The sequence below is a fragment of the Pleurodeles waltl genome, chromosome 11 (genome assembly GCF_031143425.1).
Source record: "Pleurodeles waltl isolate 20211129_DDA chromosome 11, aPleWal1.hap1.20221129, whole genome shotgun sequence".
NCBI lineage: Eukaryota > Metazoa > Chordata > Amphibia > Caudata > Salamandridae > Pleurodeles > Pleurodeles waltl.
The window spans coordinates 938534291-938549218 of NC_090450.1; the positions used below are offsets into that span (position 1 = coordinate 938534291).

The window sequence follows — 14928 nt, forward strand, 5'->3', positions numbered from 1 at the left end:
TGAGGTTGCAGACTCATTCTCACTCCCAGGGCTGTTGTCACTAAAGGTTTGTCGTCCTACTCCCACAATTTTGAGGGAGGTCAGAGTAAAAAGTTGAACTACGACTCCCCTTTTTTCTGTCACTCTTGTCAAAAGTCACAAAGACATCAGGGTACCCCATGATCTCGTCCCCAATCTCCTACCACAGAATAGATTCCTGAGTTAGTTCAAATCCACCAAAATTCTTGTGGCTGTTGGCTACACTGCAACAGATATGCCTTTATAGAGGCCGTGTGCATTATTGGTACTCTGGTGCCTACCACTGATCTGAGTAGGCCTTCAGTCAGATTACAGCTGGCAGATCCATCCCAGACACTGCCTCGTTTCCCAGCTCTGGTGTCTGCTCCAATTCTGAGCCAGTGCTACCTTCAACTTCTCAGCTGGGTCAGAGCAGTGCCACTGCGTCCCAATGCATTGCTGCCATACAACACCCTATAGTCCTATTTTACTAAGAAGCAAATCCAGTTCGTTTGAAGTTGTGCACATCTCGACCTCAAACCCAGTCTGATTCGGAAGAAACACTTCTGTTACTATTGTGTTTTTAAGATGCTGAATCACTGTGACGGAAATTTAGGTAAACCCTTGGTCTAGCTTGCAGATTGCTAGGAGACATAGACCAGCCCTGGAGGACCCATCTTTCTTCCTCCAGCATCCCACACCAGAAAGTCTTCTGGTACAAGTCTCCACTATTAAGTTGAACCTTAATTCCTTCCAAACTACGCATTCAGACAGATGCCAAGCAATCTGAGGCCTTTGGGAAAAGAATGTTCAGTTTCAAGCCTTGTCCTCAGAATCGTGAACATAAGTTGCCTCCTGTGGCACTACGCATGGATTGTGGGACATGGTGAGCAATATCTTGCCTGCTGTCCCAGATGACCTCAAAACCAACAAGACGGCAGTGTCATATCTGGCCTGGGCTCTACAGATTGTTTGGATCGGGCAGTTGCTACCAGTGTGGTGCTTCAGCATCACACATGGACCAGATCCACAGGCTTCTCCAGTGATGCCCAAGCATACCCCTTCTGCTGCTGAGAAACCCCTAAAGCTTACCCATGACAGCACATTATCACCCAAAAGGAGGCAGGATAGGTTTTCTCCACAGATGGCAAAGCATCACATCAGACAGATGGGTGCTTCAGGTGGTCATGGTGGTTATGCCCTACCCTTCATATTCATCCCTCCAAACATGCCACCTACCTCACAGTGCCTTCTGGAGGACCACTTATCTATTCTAATGAAAGTTCAGGCTGTCTTGGACAAGGGTCCTACACAAAGGGTGCTAGAAATCCGGGCTGGAGGCTACTCTTAATTTCTGGTACTTAAGACCGAGGACTTGTCCTCTTCTAGATCTCTGCCTCTGAACATTTTTCTCAAAAAGGCAAGTTGAAGATACTAATTTTAGTGCATGTTCTGTCTACTGTAAATCAAGGCAACTAGACGGTAATATTAGATTAGTGTAGGAAGCTGGCTCTTTATATAGAGGACCAAAGTGACGCACATTGTGCAGAGTTCAAGCAAAGCCAGGTGTGTGACAGGCACAAATGACACCCTAAATGCTTTTTCGTGATAATGTGCGAGCAGTTAGGCATATTAGAGGGTAGTGTTAAGCATGTAAAGCACACACATACAGTGAGAAACTCAAAGCCAACACCAATTTATAAACCTAACACATACTTTTATGTATAGGTTTCAGGATCACCGTAATCGGGTAATTACTTTCCAAGATAGAGAACTTACACCTCAAACAGGTACTTCACAGCGACTTACAGGACCTATCTTCTGGATTTATGGTAAGTATATGGCTGGGTCCTAGGCCACACCAACAGGTTTCCTTGGATGGCACTGAGGCAGCCAGGTGCAGTTCAGCATCCGATGCCCCGCGTAAGTCTATGGGGATCAGACTGGTCATTAAGATGGTGCAAGGGTGGACTGGGTCCAGTCAGGGTGAATCCCCAACTGGGTTCAGCGCTTGCCATGCTAGTGGATGTAGGAACACCAGTGGTCCTTTCTTCTTGCTCCAGGGCAGCAGGGTGCAGAGTTGGTTTGGACCATCCGGTGTTCTCTCACCTGTGGCGGTAGAGGGGGGCCTGCAGGCGTGGACTGGGGGGACCAACCGTCTGAACCAACAAGTGGGCTCAGGTCTTATGAGTCTGGGGGATGTAGGGACAGCAGTGGCCCTCTTTTCAGTCTGGGACATTCAAGTGCAGAGGTGCAGTGGACCATTGGGGCTCTGTCACCGGAGGTGGTTTCAGCAAAAGGGGGTGGTGTGGGGGCTGCAGGAAACAGACTGCAGACACCGTCCATGTCCGCAGTGGGCAAACACAAGCTGGGCTTCATCTCTGGTGGGTCTGGGGACCAAGTTGACACTGTTGGCCCACTTCAGCTCTGGCTAGACAGGTTGGGTGAAGTGGTGATGCTTTGGTGGTCCTAGTCCTCAGTTATTTCTTTGGTTACCTGCAGATGCAGCTAAGCAGCTCCTATGCTCCAAGGAAGGAATTCTTGTCAATTTGCGAAGCACTGGCAGCTCTCCGGGTTTCTTGGATGCTGGATCGGCAGGACAGTTCAGTTGCTCCTCAAAGGTCAGGTGCAGCAGGCAGGCTGGTAGGGTTGGCGCCAAGTCAGTCGTGCTTCTTGGTTCTCGGGTCAGCAGGCTTCTTGTCCACTCCTTTCATGAATAGCAAAGATCTGTTTTCCTGGTATCTGTGGGCCCTCTAAGTTCTCAATTAAGGGGCCATTAAGTGAGCGAAGGTTAGTAGCCAATGGACTATTTACCCTTGGGGTCACTACACGTCCCTAGATAACCACTTCGATTGGGGAGTGGGCATCACCCTGTCATAAAGTTCCCAATTCTACCACACAAGCTGGGGGAATTCCTAAGGCTGTTTACTTCAGGCTGGTCACCCTAGGGTTGTGTCCAGTCTGCACGCCTCTGCCTAGCTAAGTTTCCTGCATGTCTAGGTTCCAAATGGTCCATGGAGCAGGGAAGCCGGCATCTTCCTGAGGAGAGCCTGATCTGCATACCAAAGACGGTGGGCTTCTTTGAAGCCTGCCTTGCATTGCAGATTCGCAGGTCACCCTGTTGGGAGTGGTGTGGAGTACCCCTACCCCAGAGCAGGTTTTTGTTTGACCTCCCGAAAGCAAAGTCCCTCGCCCATGGGGGTTGTGTTGGTGGCAGGCTGGCTAGAACTAGCTAGTGAGCCCACCAGCAGTTGGTAGGTTTTCAAGGGGGCACCTCTAAGGTTCTCTGGGTGCTTGTATTAATAAATCCATTGCTGGAATTGGTGAGTTTATTAATGAGGTTTGATACCAAACATCCTTTCGGGCTGGAAGGCCTGTTCTAGGGGTGACTTACAAATATTACGTGTATTTAGGGGCCATGGCATACAGGCTGTGGCATGTCATGTTTTCACTTATGTGAGCACCTTGTTACACAGCCTGCAGTGGCAGTCTGCATGAGTTTGGTGATGGGTCCCTTGGAGTGGCAGCAGCTATGCTGCAGCTCTTAGGGACCCTCTTAAGTACCTGTGACCTAGGTTTCAGGTATGCCTTTTACTAGGGACTTAGACATGCTGAAGCCCCTGGCCACTTGGGGATCAAGTGACCAGGTGTCTCTTTTTTGGGACGGAACACTGGCACTGGGGGCATGGTTAGCAGGAACCCAATGCACATCAAAGTTGCATCAAAAACCAGGCAAAACAGTTGGGGGGCTTCTGCAACCAGAACACCGCTTACTATTAGCAGGATGTTTATTTTGAAGTTCCTTTCCTGCAGTCCCAGAGCTGCTATTTTCAGTGTTCCCTTTTGGTGTCACCAGCAACCTTTGAGTGACTATGGAAGTGATGGTGGCACATCTTTGGAGGTTGGAAATACCAGTCTTTCAATATCTCAACAATTGGTTGCTGAAAGAGAGCTTGACTCAGTAAGTTGTCAAGTACCTCTGGATGGCAGCCAACCTATTAACATACCTGGGTGTCGCCATCAGTGTGCTGAATTCAGACCTGACCCTTTCCAGAGTCTCCGTTCATTTGAGACATCCTGGATACAGTGTTCTGGCCCTACACTTCCCCCTCAAGTCCAGAATGTTTAATCTAGTATTCGTTTTTCAACTCAGGACCTGGTGTAAGGAAATGCCTCCTTGGCATGGTTACCCCCCTGACTTTTTGCCTTTGCTGATGCTATGTTTTGAATTGAAAGTGTGCTGAGACCTGCTAACCGGGCCCCAGCACCAGTGTTCTTTCCCTAACCTGTACTTTTGTATCCATAATTGGCACACCCTGGCATCCAGGTAAGTCCCTTGTAACTGGTACCCCTGGTACCAAGGGCCCTGATGCCAGGGAAGGTCTCTAAGGGCTGCAGCATATCTTATGCCACCCTGGGGACCCCTCACTCAGCACAGACACTGCTTGCCAGCTTGTGTGTGCTGGTGAGGACAAAACGAGTAAGTCGACATGGCACTCCCCTCAGGGTGCCATGCCAGCCTCTCACTGCCTATGCAGTATAGGTAAGACACCCCTCTAGCAGGCCTTACAGCCCTAAGGCAGGGTGCACTATACCATAGGTGAGGGCACCAGTGCATGAGCACTGTGCCCCTACAGTGTCTAAGCCAAACCTTAGACATTGTAAGTGCAGGGTAGCCTTAAGAGTATATGGTCTGGGAGTCTGTCAAACACGAACTCCACAGCACCATAATGGCTACTCTGAAAACTGGGAAGTTTGGTATCAAACTTCTCAGCACAATAAATGCACACTGATGCCAGTGTACATTTTATTGTGAAATACACCCCAGAGGGCACCTTAGAGTGTAGGCTGACTGGTTCCAGCAGCCTGCCACAACTGAGACATGTTGCTGGCCCCATGGGGAGAGTCCCTTTGTCACTCTGAGGCCAGTAACAAAGCCTGCACTGGGTGGAGATGCTAACACCTCCCCCAGGCAGGAGATGTAACACCTGGCGGTGAGCCTCAAAGGCTCACCCCCTTTGTTCCAGCACCACAGGGCACTCCAGCTAGTGGAGTTGCCCGCCCCCTCCGGCCACGGCCCCACTTTTGGCGGCAAGGCCGGGGGAAATAATGAGAATAACAAGGAGTCACTGGCCAGTCAGGACAGCCCCTAAGGTGTCCTGAGCTGAAGTGACTCTAACTTTTAGAAATCCTCCATCTTGCAGATGGAGGATTCCCCCAATAGGGATAGGATTGTGACCCCCTCCCCTTGGGAGGAGGCACAAAGAGGGTGTACCCACCCTCCGGGCTAGTAGCCATTGGCTACTAACCCCCAGACCTAAACACACCCTTAAATTTAGTATTTAAGGGCTCCCCTGAACCTAAGAATTTAGATTCCTGCAACTACAAGAAGAGGACTGCTGAGCTGAAAGACCCCTGCAGAAGAAGAAAAGAAGACACCAACTGCTTTGTCCCCAGACCTACCGGCCTGTCTCCTGCCTTCTAAAGAAACCTGCTCCAGCGACGCTTTCCCCAGGACCAGCGACCTCTGAATCCTCAGAGGACTGCCCTGCTTCAAGAAAGACAAGAAACTCCTGAGGACAGCGGCCCTGCTCCAAAAAGACTGCAACTTTGTTACAGAGGAGCAGATTTAAAGACCCCTGAAATCCCCGCAAGAAGTGTGAGACTTGCAACACTGCACCCGGCGACCCCGACTCGACTGGTGGAGAAACAACTCTTCAGGGAGGACCCTCCGGCGACTCCAAGACTGTGAGTAACCAAAGTTGTCCCCCCTGAACCCCCACAGCGACGCCTGCAGAGGGAATCCCGACCGCGACTGCCTGACTCTAAAATCCCGACGGCTGGAAAAGACCCTGCACCCGCAGCCCCCAGCACCTGAAGGAACGGTACTTCAGTGCAGGAGTGACCCCCAGGAGGCCCTCTCCCTTGCCCAGGTGGTGGCTACCCCGAGGAGCCCCCCCCCTTGCCTGCCTGCACCGCTGAAGAGACCCCTTGGTCTCCCATTGACAACCATTGGAAACCCGACGCTAGTTTGCACACTGCACCCGGCCGCCCCCGCGCTGCTGAGGGTGTACTTTCTGTGTGGACTTGTGTCCCCCCCCCGGTGCCCTACAAAACACCCCTGGTCTGCCCTCTGAAGACGCGGGTACTTACCTGCTGGCAGACTGGAACCGGGGCACCCCCTTCTCTCCATTGAAGCCTATGTGTTTTGGGCACCTCTTGGACCTCTGCACCTGACCGGCCCTGAGCTGCTGGTGTGGTAACTTTGGGGTTGCTCTGAACCCCCAACGTGGGCTACCTTGTACCCAAAACTGAACCATGTAGGTGGGTTACTTACCTACAAAAACTAACAATACTTTACCTCCCCCAGGAACTGTGAAAATTGCACTAAGTGTCCACTTTTAAAACAGCTATTTGTGTTTTATGTGAAAAGTATATATGCTACTGTAATTATTCAAAGTTCCTAAAGTACTTACCTGCAATACCTTTCAAATGAGATATTACATGTAGAATTTGAACCTGTGGTTCTTAAAATAAACTAAGAAAATATATTTTTCTATAACAAAACCTATTGGCTGGATTTGTCTCTGAGTGTGTTCCTCATTTATTGCCTGTGTGTATGTACAACAAATGCTTAACACTACTCCTTTGATAAGCCTACTGCTCGACCACACTACCACAAAATAGAGCATTAGTATTCTCTTTTTGCCACTATCTTACCTCTAAGGGGAACCCTTGGACTCTGTGCATGCTATTCCTTACTTTGAAATGGCACATACAGAGCCAACTTCCTACACCTGGGTTATGCTATGGTAATTTGTATGGCGCAGCTAATCACCCGTGAGGGTATCCTGGTGCTTGAGTAGACGTGTAGGTCTAAGGTTTAGGGTGCCTGCCTACAGAGTTAGTCGAAGAGCCTGGTCTTCAGCTTCTTGTGGGATAAGGAGGGTCTGAGTGAGGTTGTTCCAGTTCTAGGGTGCTATGTAGGAGAATGCTCCATTACCCATTCTGCTTTTGTTGATGAGTTTGCAGCTGAGCATAGGTGTCTGGATTGATGAAAGTGAAGGCAGTTGTTGAGTTATGTTGGTCTGTTCAGTGTTGTGTATGTGTGCGTGAGCAGTTTGAATTGCTCCATTTTGTGAATGGGTTACCAGTGGAGCCCTGAGATGTGGGTGCATTGTGAGGTTGAGGATGAGTTTCATTAAACCTTCTAGAGTGTTTGGAATCAATGTAGGAGATTGTGGGAAATCCCGGCATAGAGTGCATTGTCGTAGTGTAATCTGCTTGTGATGAGGGCTTGTGACGGTGCATCTGGTGCTCAGGGATAGCCATTTGAAAATCTTGTGGAGCTTTTGGTGAATGTGGAAGCTCGAGGAGCTGACTGCATTGACATGTGCTGTCATGTTGAGCTTGTCATCCTAGATGATTCTCAGGTTTTGAAGCATGAATCATTTTCTGAATTCACATGCGGTGTAGTATTCCGTCATCTAGTGGTTGAGCCCAGAATTCTGTTTCCCTTTCACTATTTTTTTTAGCCATCTTCAGATTCGATTTTCCTCCGTTGAGTCTTGAAGCAACAGAGGAGCTCTGAATTTTTTGAAAAAACACAGAAATGCCTGAGAAATGGAGTAAAATTCAGAAGTCGTCAAACAGAGTTAAAGACTGTTAGAGAAAGTGACCCTTCATTCTCCCCTCCAGCAGGGGACCTCATCTGAGAACACGTGGACGAAGACTGAGGCATGGTGTAGGGGTCATGGGAAAAAAAAAACACCAAGGTCCTGCCCATATTATTGCCACAAACTTACACTGAAACACCCACATGAGATATGCAACCTTTGTCTACTAAGGGACCACTAAGATGAGAACTGCAAGGCCTGTGCCGTTTTGGTACAAAAACATAGAAGGGATGCTGAAAACAGACTAGAGCACCACAACACCATATCCAGCAGCCAGAAGTCTCAAATGTTGCTAAAAATCTAGGACTGTCCAGCGACAAGAATGTTGCAGACAGATAGCACGCAAATGCTTGGACTTCAAAGTGCTGGAAGCTGACATCGAAAAGAGACAAGTGGAGAAGAATGCGGTGAAGGATGCCGAAAGTCTCTAAAGCTAACAAACTGAGGTGAAAACCTTGAAGGAAAAAAACTTACAAGGCAGCCTCTGTCAAATCGCCAATTGAAGGTCAGCCACCAACAAGAGGCCCACCAATCACAGGATACTGATGGTAGCAAGACCTCGATTGCGAAATCAAAATCTTTTGAGACTGAACCGTTGACACCGAAGAAAAAGCTGTCCCTGATGCTGAAAAGGCACAAGAGATTGATAAGACAAAGTAGAAGCAGGAATGGCAGCACTGATGACTTAAGGGAATTCAAGATTCCAAACAAGCCCTCGATGACTCTCGACACTGAGTAAGGAATCCGTGCTAGGTGCTCCACTAACTCCAGAACCTCATGAAGAGGACATGGAAGAGGGGTGCCATATACTGCATGCAGTATTAAGGGACATGGCTCAGATTGTGCCATGTCATGTCACATTGGTCTGTCAGGACACGCAGCCTGCAATGGCAGCCTGCCATGTGCTTGTGGAGGCGTCCCTTAAGGTGGCACAATTTGGGCTGCAGCCCTTAGGGACCTCCTTTAGTACTCCAAGCCATATGTACCAGGGGTACCATTCACCAGGGACTTACAAAGGGTGCTAAAGGTTTTCCCAATTGAGGTAACTGGCAGTTTTGGGGAAGAGTTCTGGCTTTGGGGACCTGGTTATCAGGAACTCAGTGCACTTTCAGTTGAAATTACGTCATGTACCAGTCAAAAAGTGGGGGGTAACCATGCCAAAAGAGGAACTTTCCTACACATGCTGTATGTTGTGCTCAGTATTAGACTTCCTCCCATTCCTTGTGTGACGGATTGCTGTAGGTCCCATCATTTGTGGTGGAGTTTCTCTTTTAGGGGTGGCTATGCCAGGAAAGCAAAGGATTCTGTTGTGTTCCAGTCTTTCAAAAAGAGCCATTTCTCGCAGGGCCTGATCTGTGTCTCTGCGCCTGTTTTAATAGAAGGATGTGTGACAGTGTCTGATCTTGAGGTCGTGAAGGCTTTCTCTTTCTGGGACTCCATAGTAGGGCTTCAATTTGTCATATGGGATTATCATATCCTGATCAAAAACTTGATCAATGTGTTTACAGCAAGCCTGTTGCCTTAGGGGAAAAAGTAGTCAGTGATAGGAAGGATGTCAACCAGTTTGTAGTGCTAACCTCTCTCAAACCATTACTGTGGCTTACATGTCGGGTGAAGCGCAGTGGCCTCAGGCCCTATGTTTTTTGTGGAGCCAGGGGGCTTTCCATATGTGCATGCTAGTTATCGATCCATGAAGCACCAGTGTTTCTCTGATTCAGTGTGACTCCACAATGTAGTGGAGCAGCGCTGCCTATTATTGGCTGAGATTGAGAATTTGCTTTGAGTTGGGCATTTTAAAGACCTGAACTGGGTTTGAAGAGTGTAGTGCAAGGTGAAGGACATTGCACACACTAGCCAGTCTGATTTGCTGCACCTCAGACCTTTTATGGGAAAGTATTTTTTACTACCATTGAAGGGGAATGCTATTCTCTACTGTGACATTTGCCCATGTAAAGTACATACTCCGCTGCTTGTAGTTGAGCAACACCTCATTTAGGAACACTGTGCTGGAGTTATTTCAGGAAGCCAATCATTGCTGGCATTCAGCAAGTTAAACATTTGACTGAAAACTATTCTACTTTGGGCTGTATGCCTTTTTCATGTAGTCCAGTCATATTGTATTGGCGATTTCAACTTTGTGCAGAGAATATATTGTAGAGTATGAACACAATTTTTGGGTTGTCCGTTTGCTAAGCGCTGATTTTTTTTTTTAGATGACATTGAGAAGAGGAAAAGGCTGCGGCAGAAGAAAGCTAGAGAAGAACGACGCAGAGAGCGCAGGATTGAAATGGAAGAGAACAGGAAGCAGGGAAAGTGTAAGTGACGGTCTTGACGGTGCATTTCAGTGGCAGTCGGTCTGCTATTTTGCCCAGCATGGAGTTTTGTTGACATGGTTTAGTGTAAGGAAATGGCTCCTTGGCATGGTTGCCCCCTGACTTTTTGCCTTTGCTGATGCTATGTTTACAATTGAAAGTGTGCTGAGGCCTGCTAACCAGGCCCCAGCACCAGTGTTCTTTCCCTAACCTGTACTTTTGTATCCACAATTGGCAGACCCTGGCATCCAGATAAGTCCCTTGTAACTGGTACTTCTAGTACCAAGGGCCCTGATGCCAAGGAAGGTCTCTAAGGGCTGCAGCATGTCTTATGCCACCCTGGAGACCTCTCACTCAGCACAGACACACTGCTTGCCAGCTTGTGTGTGCTAGTGAGGACAAAACGAGTAAGTCGACATGGCACTCCCCTCAGGGTGCCATGCCAGCCTCTCACTGCGTATGCAGTATAGGTAAGACACCCCTCTAGCAGGCCTTACAGCCCTAAGGCAGGGTGCACTATACCATAGGTGAGGGTACCAGTGCATGAGCATGGTACCCCTACAATGTCTAAACAAAACCTTAGACATTGTAAGTGCAGGGTAGCCATAAGAGTATATGGTCTGGGAGTCTGTCAAACACGAACTCCACAGCACCATAATGGCTACACTGAAAACTGGGAAGTTTGGTATCAAACTTCTCAGCACAATAAATGCACACTGATGCCAGTGTACATTTTATTGTAAAATACACCACAGAGGGCACCTTAGAGGTGCCCCCTGAAACTTAACCGACTGTCTGTGTAGGCTGACTAGTTCCAGCAGCCTGCCACACCAGAGACATGTTGCTGGCCCCATGGGGAGAGTGCCTTTGTCACTCTGAGGCCAGTAACAAAGCCTGCACTGGGTGGAGATGCTAACACCTCCCCCAGGCAGGAGCTGTGACACCTGGCGGTGAGCCTCAAAGGCTCACCCCTTTGTCACAGCCCAGCAGGGCACTCCAGCTTAGTGGAGTTGCCCGCCCTCTCCGGCCACGGCCCCCACTTTTGGCGGCAAGGCTGGAGGGAACAAAGAAAGCAACAAGGAGGAGTCACTGGCCAGTCAGGACAGCCCCTAAGGTGTCCTGAGCTGAGGTGACTCTAACTTTTAGAAATCCTCCATCTTGCAGATGGAGGATTCCCCCAATAGGATTAGGGATGTGACCCCCTCCCCTTGGGAGGAGGCACAAAGAGGGTGTACCCACCCTCAGGGCTAGTAGCCATTGGCTACTAACCCCCCAGACCTAAACACGCCCTTAAATTTAGTATTTAAGGGCTACCCTGAACCCTAGAAAATGAGATTCCTGCAAACTACAAGAAGGACTGCCTAGCTGAAAACCCCTGCAGAGGAAGACCAGAAGACGACAACTGCCTTGGCTCCAGAAACTCACCGGCCTGTCTCCTGCCTTCCAAAGAACTCTGCTCCAGCGACGCCTTCCAAGGGACCAGCGACCTCTGAATCCTCTGAGGACTGCCCTGCTTCGAAAAAGACAAGAAACTCCCGAGGACAGCGGACCTGCTCCAAAAAGACTGCAACTTTGTTTCAAGGAGCAGCTTCAAAGACCCTGCAATCTCCCCGCAAGAAGCGTGAGACTTGCAACACTGCACCCGGCGACCCCGACTCGGCTGGTGGAGAACCAACACCTCAGGGAGGACCCCCGGACTACTCTACGACTGTGAGTACCAAAACCTGTCCCCCCTGAGCCCCCACAGCGCCGCCTGCAGAGGGAATCCCGAGGCTTCCCCTGACCGCGACTCTCTGAAACCTAAGTCCCGACGCCTGGAAAAGACCCTGCACCCGCAGCCCCCAGGACCTGAAGGACCGGACTTTCACTGGAGAAGTGACCCCCAGGAGTCCCTCTCCCTTGCCCAAGTGGAGGTTTCCCTGAGGAAGCCCCCCCTTGCCTGCCTGCAGCGCTGAAGAGATCCGTTGATCTCTCATAGACTAACATTGCAAACCCGACGCTTGTTTCTACACTGCATCCGGCCGCCCCCCCGCTGCTGAGGGTGAAATTTCTGTGTGGGCTTGTGTCCCCCCCGGTGCCCTACAAAACCCCCCTGGTCTGCCCTCCGAAGACGCGGGTACTTACCTGCAAGCAGACCGGAACCGGGGCACCCCCTTCTCTCCATTCTAGCCTATGCGTTTTGGGCACCACTTTGAACTCTGCACCTGACCGGCCCTGAGCTGCTGGTGTGGTGACTTTGGGGTTGCTCTGAACCCCCAACGGTGGGCTACCTTGGACCAAGAACTGAACCCTGTAAGTGTCTTACTTACCTGGTAAAACTAACAAAAACTTACCTCCCCCAGGAACTGTGAAAATTGCACTAAGTGTCCACTTTTAAAGTAGCTATTTGTCAATAACTTGAAAAGTATACATGCAATTGAAATGATTCAAAGTTCCTAATGTACTTACCTGCAATACCTTTCAAACAAGATATTACATGTTAAATTTGAACCTGTGGTTCTTAAAATAAACTAAGAAAAGATATTTTTTTTATAACAAAACCCATTGGCTGGATTTGTCTCTGAGTGTGTGTATCTCATTTATTGTCTAGGTGTATGTACAACAAATGCTTAACACTACTCCTTGGATAAGCCTACTGCTCGACCACACTACCACAAAATAGAGCATTAGTATTATCTATTTTTACCACTATTTTACCTCTAAGGGGAACCCTTGGACTCTGTGCATGCTATTCCTTACTTTGAAATAGCACATACAGAGCCAACTTCCTACATTGGTGGATCAGCGGTGGGGTACAAGACTTTGCATTTGCTGGACTACTCAGCCAATACCTGATCACACGACAAATTCCAAAATTGTCATTAGAAATTGTTTTTTGCAATTTGAAAAGTTTTCTAAATTCTTAAAAGACCTGCTAGGGCCTTGTGTTAGATCCTGTTTAGCATTTCTTTTAGAGTTTAAAAGTTTGTAAAAGTTTGAATTAGATTCTAGAACCAGTTGTAGATTCTTAAAAAGTATTCCAACTTTTAGAAGCAAAATGTCTAGCACAGATGTGACTGTGGTGGAACTCGACACCACACCTTACCTCCATCTTAAGATGAGGGAGCTAAGGTCACTCTGTAAAATAAAGAAAATAACAATGGGCCCCAAACCTACCAAAATACAGCTCCAGGAGCTTTTGGCAGAGTTTGAAAAGGCCAACCCCTCTGAGGGTGGCAACTCAGAGGAAGAGGATAGTGACTTGGAGGAAAATTCCCCCCTACCAGTCCTATCTAGGGAGAACAGGGTCTTTCAAACCCTGACTCCAAAAATAATAGTCAGAGATGCTGGTTCCCTCACAGGAGAGACCAACACCTCTGAAATCACTGAGGATAACTCCAGTGAAGAGGACATCCAGTTAGCCAGGATGGCCAAAAGATTGGCTTTGGAAAGACAGATCCTAGCCATAGAGAGGGAAAGACAAGAGATGGGCCTAGGACCCATCAATGGTGGCAGCAACATAAATAGGGTCAGAGATTCTCCTGACATGTTGAAAATCCCTAAAGGGATTGTAACTAAATATGAAGATGGTGATGACATCACCAAATGGTTCACAGCTTTTGAGAGGGCTTGTGTAACCAGAAAAGTGAACAGATCTCACTGGGGTGCTCTCCTTTGGGAAATGTTCACAGGAAAGTGTAGGGATAGACTCCTCACACTCTCTGGACAAGATGCAGAATCTTATGACCTCATGAAGGGTACCCTGATTGAGGGCTTTGGATTCTCCACTGAGGAGTATAGGATTAGATTCAGGGGGGCTCAAAAATCCTCGAGCCAGACCTGGGTTGACTTTGTAGACTACTCAGTAAAAACACTAGATGGTTGGATTCAAGGCAGTGGTGTAAGTAATTATGATGGGCTGTACAATTTATTTGTGAAAGAACACCTGTTAAGTAATTGTTTCAATGATAAACTGCATCAGCATCTGGTAGACCTAGGACCAATTTCTCCCCAAGAATTGGGAAAGAAGGCGGACCATTGGGTCAAGACTAGGGTGTCCAAAACTTCCACAGGGGGTGACCAAAAGAAAGGGGTCACAAAACCTCCCCAGGGGAAAGGTGGTGAGACAGCCAAAAATAAAAATAGTCAAGAGTCTTCTAAAGGCCCCCAAAAACCTGCACAGGAGGGTGGGCCCCAGAGCCTCTTCACAAAACAATCCTGGGTACAAGGGTAAAAACTTTGATCCCAAAAAGGCCTGGTGTCGAAACTGTAGTCAGTCTGGACACCAAACTGGAGACAAGGCCTGTCCCAAGAAAAGTTCCACTCCAAACTCCAATCCAGGTAACACTGGAATGGCTAGTCTCCAAGTGGGATCAACAGTGTGCCCAGAGCAAATCAGGGTCCACACTGAAGCTACTCTAGTCTCTGAGGGTGGGGTGGATTTAGCCACACTAGCTGCCTGGCCTCCTAACATGCAAAAATACAGGCAGCAGCTCTTTATTAATGGGACAAGTGTAGAGGGCCTGAGGGATACAGGTGCCAGTGTCACCATGGTGACAGAGAAACTGGTTTCCCCTGGCCAATACCTGACTGGAAAAACTTATACAGTCACCAATGCTGACAATCAAACTAAAGCACATCCCATGGCAATGGTAACTTTAGAATGGGGAGGGGTCAATGGCCTGAAACAGGTGGTGGTCTCCTCAAACATCCCAGTAGACTGTCTGCTTGGAAATGACCTGGAGTCCTCAGCATGGGCTGAGGTAGAGCTAAAGACCCATGCAGCCATGCTGGGTATCCCTGAACTGGTGTGTGTAAAAACAAGAGCACAATGCAAGGCACAGGGTGAAAAAGTAGAGCTGGAGTCTGGAAAAATGGCCCAGCCTACCAAGAGAAAAGGAAAGTCAGTTGGGAAACCAACTGCAACACAGTCAGAAAAAGAGAACCTCTCTTCTCAGGAAGAA

General features: G+C 48.6%; 1 protein-coding gene across 1 annotated transcript in view; it reads left to right on the forward strand.

Annotated features, from left to right (window-relative positions):
* Positions 1–14928, forward strand: part of RNF10 (ring finger protein 10) — a 263755-nt gene that overhangs the window by 89448 nt on the left and 159379 nt on the right. The window contains exon 12 of the mRNA XM_069215043.1: positions 9887–9988. Coding sequence (XP_069071144.1) covers positions 9887–9988 — 102 coding nt within the window. The remainder of the gene's footprint in view (positions 1–9886; positions 9989–14928) is intronic.